Source organism: Galleria mellonella, unplaced genomic scaffold (genome assembly GCF_026898425.1).
Source record: "Galleria mellonella isolate WM207_F2 unplaced genomic scaffold, CSIRO_AGI_GalMel_v1 utg38, whole genome shotgun sequence".
Taxonomy (NCBI): domain Eukaryota; kingdom Metazoa; phylum Arthropoda; class Insecta; order Lepidoptera; family Pyralidae; genus Galleria; species Galleria mellonella.
This window is the reverse complement of record NW_026442090.1, coordinates 1,265,887-1,283,169: the sequence shown is the minus strand read 5'-3', so window position 1 is coordinate 1,283,169 and position 17,283 is coordinate 1,265,887. Positions and strand designations below refer to the sequence as shown.

Below are 17,283 nucleotides of genomic sequence, written 5' to 3'. Positions count from 1 at the left end.
CCGATTCAATGGCCACTTACCTAGAGGAGCTAAAGTAGTCTGTCGTAAAAATGTTCATACACTGAGCCATTTTCCTTTTAATTAAAATAATTAATTGTGTGCCACTTTATAAAAATATTTAATAATAACTCTTTATTGCACCAAAAACATAAAAATGTCTAAGGCAATCTGGTGCAATCAAAATCATGTTTTGTTGCCATTAATTAAGGTATGTAGCTGTATGAATACACACAAGTTATTAACAGTCATGTTGATATTATATGTGGTGTTTATTAAACATTGTAACAAAAATATAAATAAATATTTACCTTATTCAATTACAACAAGAGTCAAAATTGTTCAGCTACTTTGGTATAGAACAAGCAACCGCCACCATAATACCATCACGTACCATCACGTCATAGCAGTGTTGCTGTATCATAATTTGGCGCGCGCGTCACTGAAAAATAAATTTAAATAAGTATAACAATCGTGTTATCATCGTCGAGGGATGGGCAGCAGGGCCCCTCTTAAAACATCACCAAAGGTCTAATTGCAGTTGCCAACCCGCCTTCCAAGCTTGGCAACTACTGGCAAAACCCTTATGAGGAATGCTTATATTCAGCAGTGGACAGTCAACGCCTGATATGATGTTGATGATAATAAATTTACTATTGTAATCTTTTGAAAGAAACAAGAGTATCTATCTATCTGCATAATTATTTATTCCAATGTGTCAAACGCTCGGAATTTCTAAATATTCACGTAGACTAAGAATCATACGTAGTCTATACGCATACACGGTCATGTTTCCACGATTTCTATACTATAGTATTTTATATGAATAAAACAAAATTATAACAAGTGAAATTATATTTGCAATCTTACATAATTTCTAAACATGATTAATATAAAATAACATTATGTAATCGATCAAAAAGTATAGCACAAACAAAATGTTTCTAATACTGTTGTTATTGCTTGCTCTATATGAGATAAACATAACAAGTTTCCATTTAAATGCACAACTATATTTTACATGGAGAACGCGTTATAATAAGTTTAAAAAAAAAAGTATGAAAATACATATATACATACATATATTAATAAGATTTCTTAATATATAATGAACACATGACCACTGGTAGTTCAGGAGTTCTATAATAATCGAATATATGTCCTTTGAGATATTTTATTATATATTATCATAATTATACATAACAATATATGTAGTCTTATATGCTAATATAATATATAAGTAAAAATACATATATAAATAAATACTTCATAATTGATCAGTGCTCACAAGTATTCATATAAATTTTACATTTAAACTTGTCATTTCAATAAACTTTACTGTATGTAATTTTTAATATATCGCTCATTTTATATTTGGAATTATATTTCTGATATAAATATTATGTACAAAGACAATTTCACAGCCGAAAATAATAGTCTCATACAATTTTATAACATCAAATTGTATTTGAGTACATAACAGTTTATAATCTTAATATTGCTTGTATTGTTTTATGACAATACGATCACTATTGCCTAATATTAATATTGATATTAATACGACCTTAAACAAATTCAAATCAACTTTGTATAGATTCTTTTGTTAAATTTATTCGGCTTAATAACAGCATGGCATGTATCATTGCACATATATATATAGATTATAAGTGTACAAATCTTTGAAATTTAAAATATTACTGTAGTCTATTTATTGTATAACTAGTATTGTAGTTTTTATAAATTTTCATACTAATAATAATATATTATGAATACGCATGTCGTGGCGGCCTTTAATTGAGGCAGCATTTTATAATGTAACCTTATTATCATGTATTTTAAGTAGATATATGTATGCTTTGTTGGTTGTCCTTAAATAAATAAATAATAAATCTAAAAATATCGGATAATATCGAACATTATATATTAAAATGAAGTCAGTCGATTAAATAAAACATTTTATTAAATAAAGGTTGTAACAGAATTAATATTAGAATTTAAAAACCAAACAATTTTCTTTTTTTTTATGAAAATCGATTACAAAGTTTAAGAAATTATTTTCATATATCGATGCAGCCCCCACAAGTAAGCAATTTATGTATCAGCAGATACGGTTTCGTTAAAACACGCATGAGAAAGAAAAGAACAACAGAAATAGCTGTCTCGTTCTATATCATGCACGAGGTAGCGTGTATCTATCGATAAATTCATTTGCCACTTGTCTAGCTTAACCAGTCGCTACTTATATAATTATGCAACTTGAAATAGCGTAAGCAAAGAGACACCTCGCCTTATGGAATACAGTAACCGTCACCTACACATAGGAATAGAACTATCGCTGGATTTCAGATATTTATATTGACTCTTCGTTACAGCCTTTTTTAGCTTTGTCCATTAATTATGTGAGCTTAAAATATAGGAAGGGGTCTGGCGATTTTTCACCAAATCTCATTTATATAGAGGGTCACACTTCATTTTACAAGGGGGGAACGTGGTTACCCAAATTAAAATAAACTTCATGTAAGCTTTGGAATCTCTCAACAAAAATAATATAATAATTATATAAATTATTATTAACAAACATGTGAAATAACAGAACACGATATCTGCATAATATCTCAGTCGTTAAATTTGATAAGCATGGCTATAAACTTGTATTTTTGTACACATTTCTTTTCTGATAAATTCTTTATTAACAACTGCTGGAATTATTGGTACCTAGAACAGGAACTTTGATACTAGCAGTTTATTTTAAAATAAACTATAAATTTTTGATAATAATGCAATGCAACGTTTTGTTTGAATCTTACGAATGTAACATACTATGTGTTTTCAAAAATATTTTTTTCAACCCGTTCATTCGAAATACGACTCGTAAGTATACCGAAAGCTGCCTCTTTAGACAAGATACAAACGAATCTATCGATAGAATAGCTATGGTCAGCGCTCACATGAGAAAGAAAAAGACAGCGCATAGCGCCATCCCATTCTATCTCGTGCACTCCCTGGAAATAACGATTCTATCAATAGATTCGTTTGTATTTTAACTAGGGGCTGGTTTTTTTCTCCAAGAAACATTTATTCGAGAAACATTCATGAATTACATCTAAAAATATCTAGTAATTTTTTTTTTGTAGAAAAGATGAAAGTGTAGTGCGTCACTCAGTGACAAAATTTTTACCTCGGCATAGGCATATTTAATGGGGGGTCTAGTGGGTCGTGTCCACTCCAGAATTCTCCGACGCTTACTCAGGTTGTATGCGAAGTTTTCAGCTATGCGCAGTTTCACAAAATATAATTGTGCTATTTTAAAAGGCCAGACCTTACCTACCTACCTACTTACTAAGAAATAAATCTTAAATATGCAAATGTACCTCGAACTTCGTATATATAATCCTAAACACTTAGGCCTAAAATATTTTCTAGGCCAGTCATCACCTTCCTACTCTTATCTCAATTATTATTTGGGATTGGCAAAAATGTGTATGTAAAATAAAATCGGCCCTAAATAGCACAAATGTTATAAAAATATTATTTTTAATTACTTCATTGTGTTATATATATTTATTTTTTATTTAAAAATAATACAAGACACACACACACAAATATTTAGAAACGACAGCAGCGCCAAATAGCTTGTGGAATTGAAAGGAACTAGTTATTCGTTTTTGGATTTGTTTTCACGTACCAAATGGTATTTTTGACATTATTTTGACAGTTAAATATTATGTTTATGGTGCTCCATGGCAATCTCAGAGTATACTGTGTCGCTCATGATATTATTGTTTGCATATTTATTAAGTTTTATTGAAAGAGACTACAGTACACTCCCTTACTATTCAACCAACACTCACCATAATATATTGGGATCAAGTTACCATTGAAGCCCGCATACCATAGAAACAAAGATAATTACTCATCGCCCGGGAACTTGGTGACCGCGTCGTGGAAGGCCCTCGCGACGTACTGTATGTTGCTGGGGTTCAGGCCGCATACATTGATGCGGCCCGACTTGAGCAGGTAGATGTGGTACTCCTGCACTAGGTACTCAACCTGGCGCTGCGTGAGCCCCGTGTACGAGAACAGGCCGATCTGCTTCACTATGTGGTCCCAGCTGCCGGGCGTGCCCAATCTGTCGACAATTACAATTATTTTACTGCGGGTCTACCATAAAATGAAATTCCGAAATTTCGGACTCAATTTCGTGTTTTTGTTTATACCAAAATCGGACCAATAAATGGAGTTTAACATTTCGTTCGTCATACATCCTATCATAAAAGTCCAAAGGAACAATATTTTAACATTTTTAATATTTCCAAACGGCATGTATTATGTAATTTTAACATCAAATTTCTGTTTCGTTTGGCTCCTAAATTTCGGAAAACATTTCATGTTAGGCCCTCTGTTCACCCGAGTTCTCGACTAATTTTATTATAGTTTTTTTTTTTTTTTTTACTAATTATAACAGATTATTAAATTCAAGTCCATTCTTTTTATTTTTTGCTTTTTTGTCGAATGTTCTATTTGTCATTTATTATTCTGCTACCTGCATCTCTCTTTGAATAATTTAAAAATAACTCGTGATAAGCAATTCCTTATAATTTTATTTGGGGGGTATCAAGGGCGAAACAGTATACTCCGTTATGTCCATGGTACTACTCGTGTCTATAGGCGACGGTTACCACTTTCCATCAGGTGGGCCGTCAGCTTGCTTGCCGTTCTAAGTTGTATACAAAAAAAAAGCTTGGGTAAATAATAGGCATTAATTTACCGGGAGTGAACTGATACCTGTAGAAATATTAAAGCTTACCTAATCAGCTCCGCCCTTAACGCTTCTCTCATTTGAATGACTCTCGACGACATCTGTTTAATATGATCCCTCCTGTTAAATAAAAGTATTCTTTAAAATAAAACAATAATATTAAGATTGGCCGTACAGTTCCAGTATAAAATGGGCTACCACTTTCTTTCCAGGGGGAAGAGATTGTTAGTAATGCGGGCTACCAGTTCCGTTGATAGCAATATACCCGTCATACCTCCACACGGTTCACCCTGGAAACCATCATTCTGAATCTCATCATGATGGGCTAACTGACTTGCTTTTTCATTTTCACCTATCATCCCTCACTGGTGTCCCGCCAGTGTATACCGTTAGCACAGGCGGAATTACCATTTCATTATCATTCATTAGAAAAAACCCTTCCTTTCCTGTGGACGTCGTAAGAGAGGTATACTAAGACAGATCCTGAATATAAGTATTTTTTTTAATGGATGATAATGGAATGGTAACCTCGCCTGCGCTATCGGTATACACCGGCGGGGCACCAGTAAGAGATGACAGGTGAGGATTAAGCAGGTCAGTTAGCCCACAGTGACGAATCTAACAATAAATCAATCACGATGGTTTCCAGGGGGCACCACGAGGAGGTCGACCTGATATAATATACTGCTAGCAATGGGGTTACTTATCCCCATTACTAACAATCCCCCCCCCCCCAATATGAGTATTGCATTCCACCGAAGCACTTACCACAGGTCGAAGAGCTGCTTGTCGCCGAGGACTGTAGCGACGACGCGCGCCCCGTGCGCGGGCGGGTTGGAGTACATGCCGCGCACGATCCACGTCAGCTGCGACTTCAGCGCCGCCACCAGCGACGCGTCCGACACCACCACCGCTAGGTTGCCCACACGCTCGTCTGCACGCAGGACAATTGCAAATATAAGTTTCCTTTTAATTGGATCATAATTTAGGATCAGAAATGGAACACATCATAAAAAAAATCGAATCCAATTGTGGCTTAACCAGTACATTTAAAAACTAAACTACTGCACTGGTTTTAGTAAAATTTCTATATGAATAATGTAAATAAAAAAAATGGTGTACAAATGACGATGTTGAGGTAAGAAACATAAAAAAATATTCCAAACTGAGAACCTCCTTTTTTTGAAATCGGTTGAAATGTAATGGTAACCCTGTCCGCGCTATAGGTATACACTGGTAGGATGCTAATCAGTGGTAATATTTATTTATTTATTACATCAACTGGATGAGCTTTACAGTCTTCCAATACGCTCACCAAGGAAAGCATCAGTACAATAACATATATAAAAAAGAAATAATACACAAAAAAGGAATAATATAAAAAAAAAACTTAATTATAAACAACATTCGTGCCTAAATCTCTGAACACCAACACTCTGTGGTCATCAGACGAAACTCCAGCATGTTGGAGGCAAATACATCCAATTGCGGATACTGGCTTAAAATATCATTGAGTAGTTTCAATGCATATTGCATTGTTAGGATAAAATGAGGTCAATTGCCCCATCGTGATGAATTTGCCAGGAATTTTCCAGAGTTCTTTTTAAGAGAGACCACAAGAAGACTGACAAAAGAAACACCCTTTGGTGGTACCCTAGCTACCCTAACATGAAAAAGTTAGCAATATATATTACTGATTTTTTCGTGTCACAAAAACTCAGTAATTTTATTACTGAGAATTGAATTATTATTATTATCATTAGACGCTGATAATTGCAAGTTAAATTTGTCAAACCGCTACACCAGCAAGGTAGTAAATAATACAAACTGTAGAGTCCAAAGTTCTTGGCGTAAGATTGAGCGCAGACGAGCTCGAAGCCGCGCTTCACGAAGTAACGCACCGCCCATGCGTCGCGGTCCAGGTCGCCCGACGCGAACCCTTGGTACGCACTGTCGAAGAAGGGGAACAGCTTGCGTTCCTACCGACAAATAATACGATAGAACAAAACCGCTTTAACTTAAATCCATGTAGTTCCGACATAAAATGGGCACCCCTTCCTTTCCTATGAGTGTCGTAAAAGCAACTAAGAGCACTTAATAATCGAGGTATGGGCAGCAGGGTCCCTCTTAAAACATCACTAAAGCCTAACTGCGGTTACCAGAGGGAGACTTTGTACAAAAGTCGATTGCTTGGATACCTCTGTCCCATTCGTGTTTCTACCGTGAAGCAGTTGTGTTTGCATGGCTGTGTTTCGGTTTGAAGGATGGGATATGGCGTGAATTTACTGGGTACAGAGGAATAATACCTGAGTTCTCAGGAATGGCAACGCATGGGGAGTATCATGGGCGAAACAGTATACTCTGTTATATCCATGGTACTGCTTATGTCTATAAGCGACGGTTACCACTTTCCATCAGATGGGCCGTCAGCTTGTTTGCAATTCTAAGTTGTATAAAAAAAAACCCAACCCGCTTACTAAGCGTGGCAACTACTGGCAAAACCCCAAGGGGGTTCCACAAAAAGTTTTTTGACTGCTCCTTCGAACGCGTGAATTTTAAAAATAGAACATATCAAGATAAAATAAACAATAAATTATAAATTAAACCTTCAAGAACACGACAGCGAAATCCAATTTGGTGCAATTGAAAAAACATACGGACACACAGACAGATTTTGAAAGAAATGTTATGGCACACGCTCAAAAGGAAAAAATATACTTGGCTTTACGTATTTTATTCTAATTATTTCTCTTATCTCGTTTTATATATATATATATATATATATATATATATATATATATATATATATATATATATATATATATATATATATATTACATCTTCATATAGGGTCGGCAACGCGTAATACCTCTGGTATTGCAGGCGTTCATAGGCTACGGTATCCGTTTACCATCAGGTGGGCTGTATGCTTGTTTGCCACCTCAGTAGTATAAAAAAAAATTAACATATATTGGTCTTATTAAGACCCCCATATTATTCTCTTTTTAATATCTTAAATATCTCCAATGTACAGACACAGTCTAGTCTGGTGTCATTTTATTAAATAATTAGTAAAAACTCACCTCCATAACATCGGCGATCTTCTCCCACTGCTCGTGTGTGGGGTCGATGCCGGTGGGGTTATGCGCACACGCATGCAGCAGTATGACGGAGTTCTCCGGCGCGTTGCTCAGATCCTCGATGAGTCCGTCGAAGTCGATGGCGCGCGCCTTCTCGTCCCAGTAGCGGTACTGGCGAGGCGTCGTGAAGCCGGAGTTAACAAATACTAAGTGGTGATTCTCTGAAGCAACAGAAACAATCTTTATTCAAGTGAACTTAATTTTAAGCATTTTTAAATCATCAGCTTTTAACTGTCCACTGCTGAACATAAGCCTCCTCCTAGGGGGGTTTTGCCAGTAGTTGCCACGCTTGGCAGGCGGATTGGCAACGGCAGTTAGGCTTTGCAGGTGTTTTTAGAGGGACGCTGCTGCCCATCCCTTGCCATCCTTTAGTTGCCTCTTATGACACCCATGGGAAAGGAAGAGGTGACCCATTCTAACCACTAGGCCGGAACCACGCGGCGATATAGATAGCTATACCCCAGTTTCCATTTTTAATTAAATAATTAATAACATTTTTTGGGGATCAATATAAGCAGTAATGAACTCACCCCACGTGGGACTGGAATAGTAGAATGTGGTGTACTTCAGGTGTTTGTTGAGGAACTCGGCACCGACACGCAGCCCGCCGGTACCGGACAGGACTTGAACACCGAACGCCTGCAAATTATTATGTTAAATTCAATGTTCATTATTTTATTTATTTTATTTTATTGGCACAAATACAGATCACAGCCATAAAAAATTTAAATAATAGTTAAAATTGTGATTCGACTAGGTTATAATCCAATCACATTATGTGCACAGCTTGAGTAATTCATGAAAAGCAAACACATAAAATAAAGAAAATACTTAAATTGTTATATAAATATATAAAAGATAAAACTATATAAAAAAAAATTATACCCAAGTCAAGTTCTCCGTAAGAAACTATTCTCCTTATTTCATAAAAAAGTCAAATATTTAATAAACCTATTTTAACAATTGTTTTGTCTCTTTCTTTTATGCTGAATTCTCAGTTTGAATGAATGTGATAAAATAGTGTCATAGTTAAAATAATAAAAGGCTTTGACGATGATAATATCAACCGTTAACTGTACACTGCTTAACATAGACCTCCCCCTTTGGGGTTGCTAGTAGTTGCCATTGTTACTAGGTGAATTGGCAACCGTAGTTGGGCTTTCGTGATGTTTTAATAATAATAATAATATACTTTATTATTCAGACTACAATTTGGTCCATTTTGTTAGTAACAGTTTTCTTACGGACTATGTTATTTTAGAAATGAAACACGTAGTTGCAATATCTATAATGATTAGTAATTAACAATGGACAAGTTGCTTGAACTATTTAATGAAAATAAGTAACAATAATAATAAGTTCTATGCTTTGAACTAAGTCAGTACTAGCAGAATTAGTGTTAGGTTTACAATATCGTGATCCTATTATCACTACTAATTGAAATATACTTGGTATAACTATTACAATACAACACTATGAATTCACTGGGAGACTTCCCACGGTCCGACGCAGAGGCGAAAAGAGGACGATTCGACGACAGCCAGCTATTTATATCCTTCATATTGCGAACAAACGCAGGTAGAAATAGGCATTGACGGGGATATTCATCGCCACACCCTTTTTTTTTCAGGATGTAATGTAAAGAAACTATGGGCGATAACATTCGGTCATCCTGTTAACGCGTTCGTCCCCGAACTGCGTCCAAGTCTGATGCATTATCTGAGAACATAAAATAACTTTAAGTTTATATTTCATCATAGGTACTGTATGTAATGATGATAATGACTATACGTTAATGCACTCGATCCTCTAGACATCCAGAAGAGAGTCTAATAGAAGTCAAGTTAGTTATCCCATCGACGGCCAACTAACTCGGCCATGGCTTGAACTAAATGATCCACATTATCATCTTCGTTGTGTATTGCCATGTGTACTTCGGTGTTCACTTTGGATCTCCGTTGTACATACTATTTCTCTCCCTACAAGACTCCAGAGCGTTCGAAGTAAATGCATTAGACAATGTATGTAAGTAAATTATGTCGAAGTGTGCATAATAAAGAAGATTTAGTTGACATTTTTCCACAGATACTTTTTTAGCTAAATACTCTTTATTATTTCCTCCACGGGATTATGTAAAACACTTATAGAATACAAACAAATACAATACACACTACCTTAACCGTCGATAACATTCGGTTCGTTTACTTCTGATATGCGTATCCACGGTTTCATATTCTCTGTACATGAAACACCATCGTAACGTCTCGTGCTTCTTTCTGATCCTCTCATATCGGCAACTCTATATCTGTCATGTCCTAATATTTCTGTAATCTGGAATGGCCCTTTATATAGAGGCATAAGTTTAGTACTCTGTCCGTCATTCGAGTAACTTGGTATTTTAATAACTACTAAGTCCCCAATATTATAAAGAGGTGCCTCTTTTCTCTTTGCATCGAAGGTTGCCTTTTGTTGATTTGCATTTTTTTTTAATATTAGCGTCTACCTTATTCCTCAACGCTGTAAGGTCAACCGTTGTCTCTGCATCGTCATCAATAATTCCATCATTTTTCATCCTTATTCGATATCCAAAGAAAACCTCACTTGGGATAGCGGAAGTGGTTTTATTAATTGTACTATTAATACCCTGCTGTATGCTCGGTATTTGTTGATCCCATTTATTATTATCAGTATTTGCACCCAAGCTTCGCAAGGCTTCCAAAATGGTAAGGTTATACCGCTCAACCTGACCATTTGACCTCGGAATCGCAGTGGCAATTACATGAGCTCTAATATTCCTTTCCGTACAAAAGGACATAAAAGTTTTTGAAGTGAAGGCACTTCCTGCATCACTAATCAATCGTTTAGGATTTCCAAATATATTAAATATTTTGTTAAGTTCATTTATAACGACTTGAGATTTAGTATTTCTAACGGCAGAAATAAAAACAAATTTTGTGAACGAATCAACGGCAACTAAGAGATATGAATTTTTTTTTGTGGTTTTTACAAAAGGTCCTAAATGATCTAGGTGCAGCGTGTGAAATGGTCGTGCATATTTTGGAATTGGATACAGTTGTCCGGGTTTTTTGCCATGAATATTTTTATAGTAAATACAATTTAGGCAATTTTTTATATATTTAGTAACTATTTTTTTTGCGTGTGGAAACCAAAATTTGGATTTAATCCTTTCTAATGTTTTATCCACCGCAAAGTGTCCTATATCGTCATGGTTAGCTCTGATTATTTGCCAAACGCAGCTCTTAGGTACTAACCATCGCCTACCATACTCTGTTCTTCGATACACTTTATTACCAATTAGTTCGTATTGATTAAAAATTTGTTTATTCGCCTCGATATCTCCTGACAATAATATTTCTCTAATGCTACATGTACTTGGGTCCTGTAGCTGAACGGATAATAACCAATCTCCTTCCGTTATGGACATGACATTATTTGAATCTGTAGGAATATTCTCTACTACTGGATTGCGACTTAGTGCATCCACATGTTGCATGTGGGTTCCTGGTCTATGCATTATGTCGAAATTGAACTCTTGTGTTTGTAACACCCACCTTCCTATACGCGGTATAATCTCTTTTTTACTCAAGGCATGTTTGACTGCGTTACAGTCAGTGAAAATTTTAAATTGAGTCCCTAATAAGTAATGGCGGAATTTTTGTAAGCCTGTCACGACTGCTAATAGTTCAAGTTCAAACGAATGATATTTCTTTTCTTCGTTACTTGTTTGTCGACTATAAAAATAGACTGGTTTTTCGCCATTATCCGTAACTTGAACCATTATGCAACCTATGCCCTCACGGCTTGCATCCGTATATAAATGAATTGGTAATTTAGGATTAAAAATTTTCAAAACAGCGTTATCAATCAAAGCTTTTTTAATTTCATTTACAGCTTGTTCTTGTTGAGGTCCCCATTGCCAGGCTGCATTTTTTTTTAACAAACATGTTAATGGTCTACATAAAATTGCGCAATTTTTGATAAATTTTCGGAAGTAATTTATTAATCCTAAGAATTGGCGCAACTGGTGAATGGTCTTAGGTGTAGGAAAATTATCGATTGCCTTCAATTTTTTTGCATTTGGGAAGATTCCGGCTTCAGAAATGTCATAACCTAGAAAAGTGATTTTACTTTGAAAAAAGGAACACTTGTCCAAGTTAATTGTTAAGCCATTGTTTTGAAGGATATCAAGTACTTTTTCCAAGCAGGCGATATTCTCGTTTAAGGTTTCAGTTGCGACAAGTAAGTCATCCATGTAACAAATTACTTTTCCAAAACGTAAATTACCCAAAATTGTATTCATTAATCTCTGAAACACAGCTGGTCCATTACTTAACCCAAACGGCATTCTTAAAAATTCAAAGTGACCATCCGGTGTAATAAATGCAGTTTTATAAATAGAATCGGATTTAATGGGGATTTGGTGATACCCACTTTTTAAATCCAAGGATGTAAAAAACTTGCAACCTTGCAGCCGGTCAATCAAGTCCTCAATCATTGGCATGGGGTATTTTTCTTTAACCGTAATTTTATTTAATTGACGATAATCGATACATAATCGTTTTGCTCCGGACGACTTATCCACTAATATTGCGGGACTCGCGTACGCTGAATTGCTATGCCTAATGATTCCATTTTTTAGCAAATCGTCTGTAATTTCACGTGTGATTTTCTTTTCGGATTCAGACATTCTATATGGACGATAACATATTGGTTTGGAAGAAGTGAGTTCTATTTCTAACTCTACGCTATTTGTTTTTCCTAAGGTGGACAAATCAACCGAAACACAATGAGGAAATTTTGAAATTATTGAATTTAAAATAGCTTTGTATTCATAAGGTACTTGACTACTATTCGAATTGATATTAAATATACCTAATGTTTTTGTTGGTTCGAATATCAAACGATCCCCAATACGAGAATACATTATAGAACTGTCTTCCGTGAAGTTACGTCCTATTAAAACGCTACATCCCATTAGAGTATCAATAACATACATTACTATAATTATTTCTACGGTATCAACATTTAATGTAACAGCTACCGCCTTAGATACTTGAATGGATGTGTCAGAAGTAAACCCTACTAAATTAATTGGAGTGTTCAAGGTAAATGTTTTCAAATTATGGTGCTCGACCATCTCACTAGTTATTAACGAACAGTCGCTACCCATATCAAAGAAAGCTTCACATTCACAATTATTAATTAATATTTTCTTATAAAATTTTTGTTTGCTTTTCTGTTCCCTTATCATTTTCACTTCTACATCTGTTTCACTTTTAGGTTTGAACTTATTTTTACACGCTTTTTCTAAGTGTCCTATCTTTCCGCATGTTGAGCAACTTTCATTATCTTTAACGGTACATTTATTTCTTTTATGACCTATTTCACCACAACGGTAACAAGAAATTCTATTTAGACCAATTGTATTATTAGTAGGATGTTGGATTCTGATAATGTCGGATTTATTGTCTAAAATAGATTGTGTATTTGGTCCTTGTCTACTTAAGGGTCTTATAACTGGTTTTTGAGTTATATTTTTATCAGGGACAGGAGAGACTGTGTATGTTTTGCCATGCAAAAAGGAAGTTAAGTCATCACAATAACGAAAACTGCCCGCGTCCGCCGCTGTATTAATATTTGGATCTCCTATTGACCCTACTATAATAGATATAATATCACGATCACTAAACTGTAATTGTAACCTATCTATTTTACCTTTTTGAGTGAAATAAAATTCATATAAGGACTGATTAGGTAGCGGTTTCGTTTCTATTAGATCTTTAAGTAAACCATACATGTTTCGTTTAATTTGAAAAGTATCTGACAACCTGTCACGCCAATCTTTCCAACGCCACGTGGTCCACGTGGTTTCAGTTTTTTGCAGGGAATCTAACCACGTTTTCGCGGTATTGCGTAATTTTTGTAAAGCTTGGAATTTAATCATACTATTAGCCCACCCAAACGCACGAGCATTAGCCTCGACCACTCTAATCCACATGTCTACATCATCCACTAGAGGATCAAACTCAGGAATCACTGAAGACAACACAGCGTTTTGACTCACGGTTGGCGACCTCTTCCTATGATGACTTTTACGTCGTTTTCGGTGGTACTTTTCGCTACTTGAACTTGAACTTGAGACTTGTTCCGACGTTGTTGAACTCGAGCTTGTGGACGTGGCGCGCTTGCGTTTATGTCTCCGTCCCATGGTGACCGACAAGCGCGTGTATATCGCACTTCTGATTTTAGAAATGAAACACGTAGTTGCAATATCTATAATGATTAGCAATTAACAATGGACAAGTTGCTTGAACTATTTAATGAAAATAAGTAACAATAATAATAAGTTCTATGCTTTGAACTAAGTCAGTACTAGCAGAATTAGTGTTAGGTTTACAATATCGTGATCCTATTATCACTACTAATTGAAATATACTTGGTATAACTATTACAATACAACACTATGAATTCACTGGGAGACTTCCCACGGTCCGACGCAGAGGCGAAAAGAGGACGATTCGACGACAGCCAGCTATTTATATCCTTCATATTGCGAACAAACGCAGGTAGAAATAGGCATTGACGGGGATATTCATCGCCACACCCTTTTTTTTTCAGGATGTAATGTAAAGAAACTATGGGCGATAACAGTTAGTAAAAAAGAAAAGCAAATTAATTAAAGCAGTTCACTCAGATGTGAGCCAGCCGACTAGATCAGCATCTGAATGAAATGCCCAATCATAGGCGAGTTATATTTATCGCCTATTACTCTTAAGACAGACGCTGCTGTCCATACCTCGACTATTAAATCCTTTAGTCGCCTCTTACTACACCCACAGGAAAAGTAGGAAGTTTCAGTGTCTATGGATATTAGGATAAATCTATGATGTATCCAGTGACGTAACTATACCATTTGGGGCCTGTAGCAAATTCTTTTGATGGGACCCTATCAAAAAAAACTTTTCACGTAAAATGAAATACTCAGGTACAATGCAAAAAAATGTGAGCTCGCGGCCTCTTGAGCCGGGGCCCTTTTGGGTCGGGGGCCCGTGGCATTTTGTCAGCCCTGCCATCCTATTGTTACGCCACTGGATGTATCAGATCATTGTATTGTATTATATAAGCTTTATTGTACATTCATATTCGCCACAGATATCAGAGTGCAATGCCAAGGTACACAGGCATAATGAGGTCAATGTAAGTATCACACTTTCACATTGCAATTTTTTTATAACACAGAGGCAAACAAGTGTATGGCTCACCGCAAATGTACAATCGGACCTTTATGGAGAAATATGCTAGCTTGAATATCTTATATATAAAATTCTCGTGTCACGGTGTTTGTTACCAAACTCCTCCGAAACGGCTTTACCGATTTTTATGAAATTTTGTGTGCATATTGGGTAGGTCTGAGAATCGGCCAACATCTATTTTTCATACCCGTCAATGATAAGGGTGACCCACCAAAATTTTTTTTTTTATTTTCTTGACATTTTTTTTTTATTTTTATTTTATTATAATTTAGCATTGAAAAATACATACAGCTTCAAATTTTTACCCTTTTACGATCAACCCCTGTATTTTAATTGCGATTTTTATATTTCGCAATAAGTGGTAAAACAACGTTTACGGGGTCAGCTAGTATATTTATAATCTTTTAAGGAATTTTTCATCGATAAGTAACGAAACTGTTTTTATCTTTCCATAATAACATGGCCTTGTCGGGGGGAAAGGGATTGTTAGTAATGGAGACTGAGAATCCCATTGCTAGCAATATACCCAACTAGGTCGACCTCCTCGCGGTTCTCCTTGAAACTATCATGATTAATTCCTGATGAATTTATCATGATGGGCTAACTGGCCTGTTTCATTCTCATCTATCCCTTCACTGGTGCTCAGCCAGCGTATCCCATTAGCGCAGGCGGAGTTACCGTTACTATACCATTTTCACTCATAAAAAAAAACATGGCCTTGTACTTAGGGGGGAAAGTGGTGATTCTCCACGTGGTTCCTTTGGAAACCATCGTGAACAATTCTTGTTGAATTCATCACGATGGGCTAACTGACCTGTCTCTTTATCCTCACTTATCATCCTTAACTGGTGCCTTGCCGGTGTATACCGATAGCGCGGGCGGGGTTACTATTTCATTATCACTCATTAAAAAAAAAACATGGCCTTGTACATTTTATTAATTTCTTTTTAAAATTTACTCATACTAAGGACAGAACTGCCATGTGCTCCCGGCATAGAATGAGCCACCAGCTCCTTTTTAAAATATCACCAAAACCTGTGGTTTCCAACGCGTTTGCCAAGCGTGGCAACTACTGACAAACCTCCCCCTCACTCTTATGGAGGGGACCTATTTTCAGCAGTGAAAAATTGACATGATGTTGAATGATAGAACAGTCTTTTAAAAGAAAACCCTTGATTTTATTTTCACCCTGTATAAATTCTATTACTGATTAAAACACAAATATTTCTCAATTGCTATTAGATTGGTCATTTTTAGCAACTTACGCGTCCGGCCGCTATTGCTGGGTTGTCCGCGCCGAGCAGCATTGACACAGACGCATTGGTGAACTGCTCCAAACCTATACGAGACAGAAATATTAAATTAACACAGGAAGTAGAAATATTTTATATCTATCTTCACGTCAAGTCCCTTTTTTTTATATACGACTTAGAATAACAAACAAGCTGACGGCCCATCAGATGGAAAGTGGTAACCGTCGCTTATAGACATGAGCAGTACCATGGACATAACAGTACAAACACATACTGTTTCGCCCATAATACCCCCCAGAGATTTTTATGATAGAGATCTTTGGTATTTAGTTCTCTCTGTTTATCTCGCAAGTAGTACAAAAGTCGATTGCTTGGGTACCTCTGTCCCATTCGTGTTGCAACCATAAAGGAGCTGTGTTTGCATAGCTGTGTTTCGGTTTAAAGGGTGGGATATGGTGTGAATTTACTGGGTACGGAGGAATAACACCTGAGTCCTCAAGATTGGCAACGCATGGGGGGTATCATGGGCGAAACAGTACACTCTGTTATGTCCATGGTACTGCTCATTTGTATACGCGACGATTACCACTTTCCATCAGGTGGACCGTCCAGCTTGTTTGCCATTCTAAGTTGTATAAAAAAAAATTCAAATAACGCACAATAATTACTAAAAAAAATATTGTTTTGACCTCTATTAATCTTTTTACTTGAGCGATTAGCGAGCGAGGCTCACGTGGGTCATTTAAGCCCAAAGGGCTAAATCTGTACCGTTCTGAAATAGCACCGGTTTAAATGACGTATCAATATAAAAAATACGCCAGACATTAAGTTAGACTTTTAGGAACAACAGAAAATCACAT

At 36.0% G+C, this 17,283-nt stretch overlaps 1 protein-coding gene across 1 annotated transcript in view; it reads right to left on the bottom strand.

Annotated features, from left to right (window-relative positions):
* Positions 1-306: 306 nt before the first annotated feature.
* The window catches only part of LOC113514139 (aspartate aminotransferase, cytoplasmic), a 31,134-nt gene continuing 14,157 nt past the window's right edge, over positions 307-17,283 (bottom strand). Inside the window, exons 3-10 of the mRNA XM_052897916.1 lie at positions 16,436-16,509; positions 8,427-8,535; positions 7,840-8,057; positions 6,585-6,735; positions 5,525-5,690; positions 4,805-4,876; positions 3,911-4,126; positions 307-439 (exon numbers count right to left, since the gene is read on the bottom strand). Of these exons, the coding sequence (XP_052753876.1) occupies positions 418-439; positions 3,911-4,126; positions 4,805-4,876; positions 5,525-5,690; positions 6,585-6,735; positions 7,840-8,057; positions 8,427-8,535; positions 16,436-16,509 (1,028 nt within the window). The 3' untranslated portion in view covers positions 307-417. The remainder of the gene's footprint in view (positions 440-3,910; positions 4,127-4,804; positions 4,877-5,524; positions 5,691-6,584; positions 6,736-7,839; positions 8,058-8,426; positions 8,536-16,435; positions 16,510-17,283) is intronic.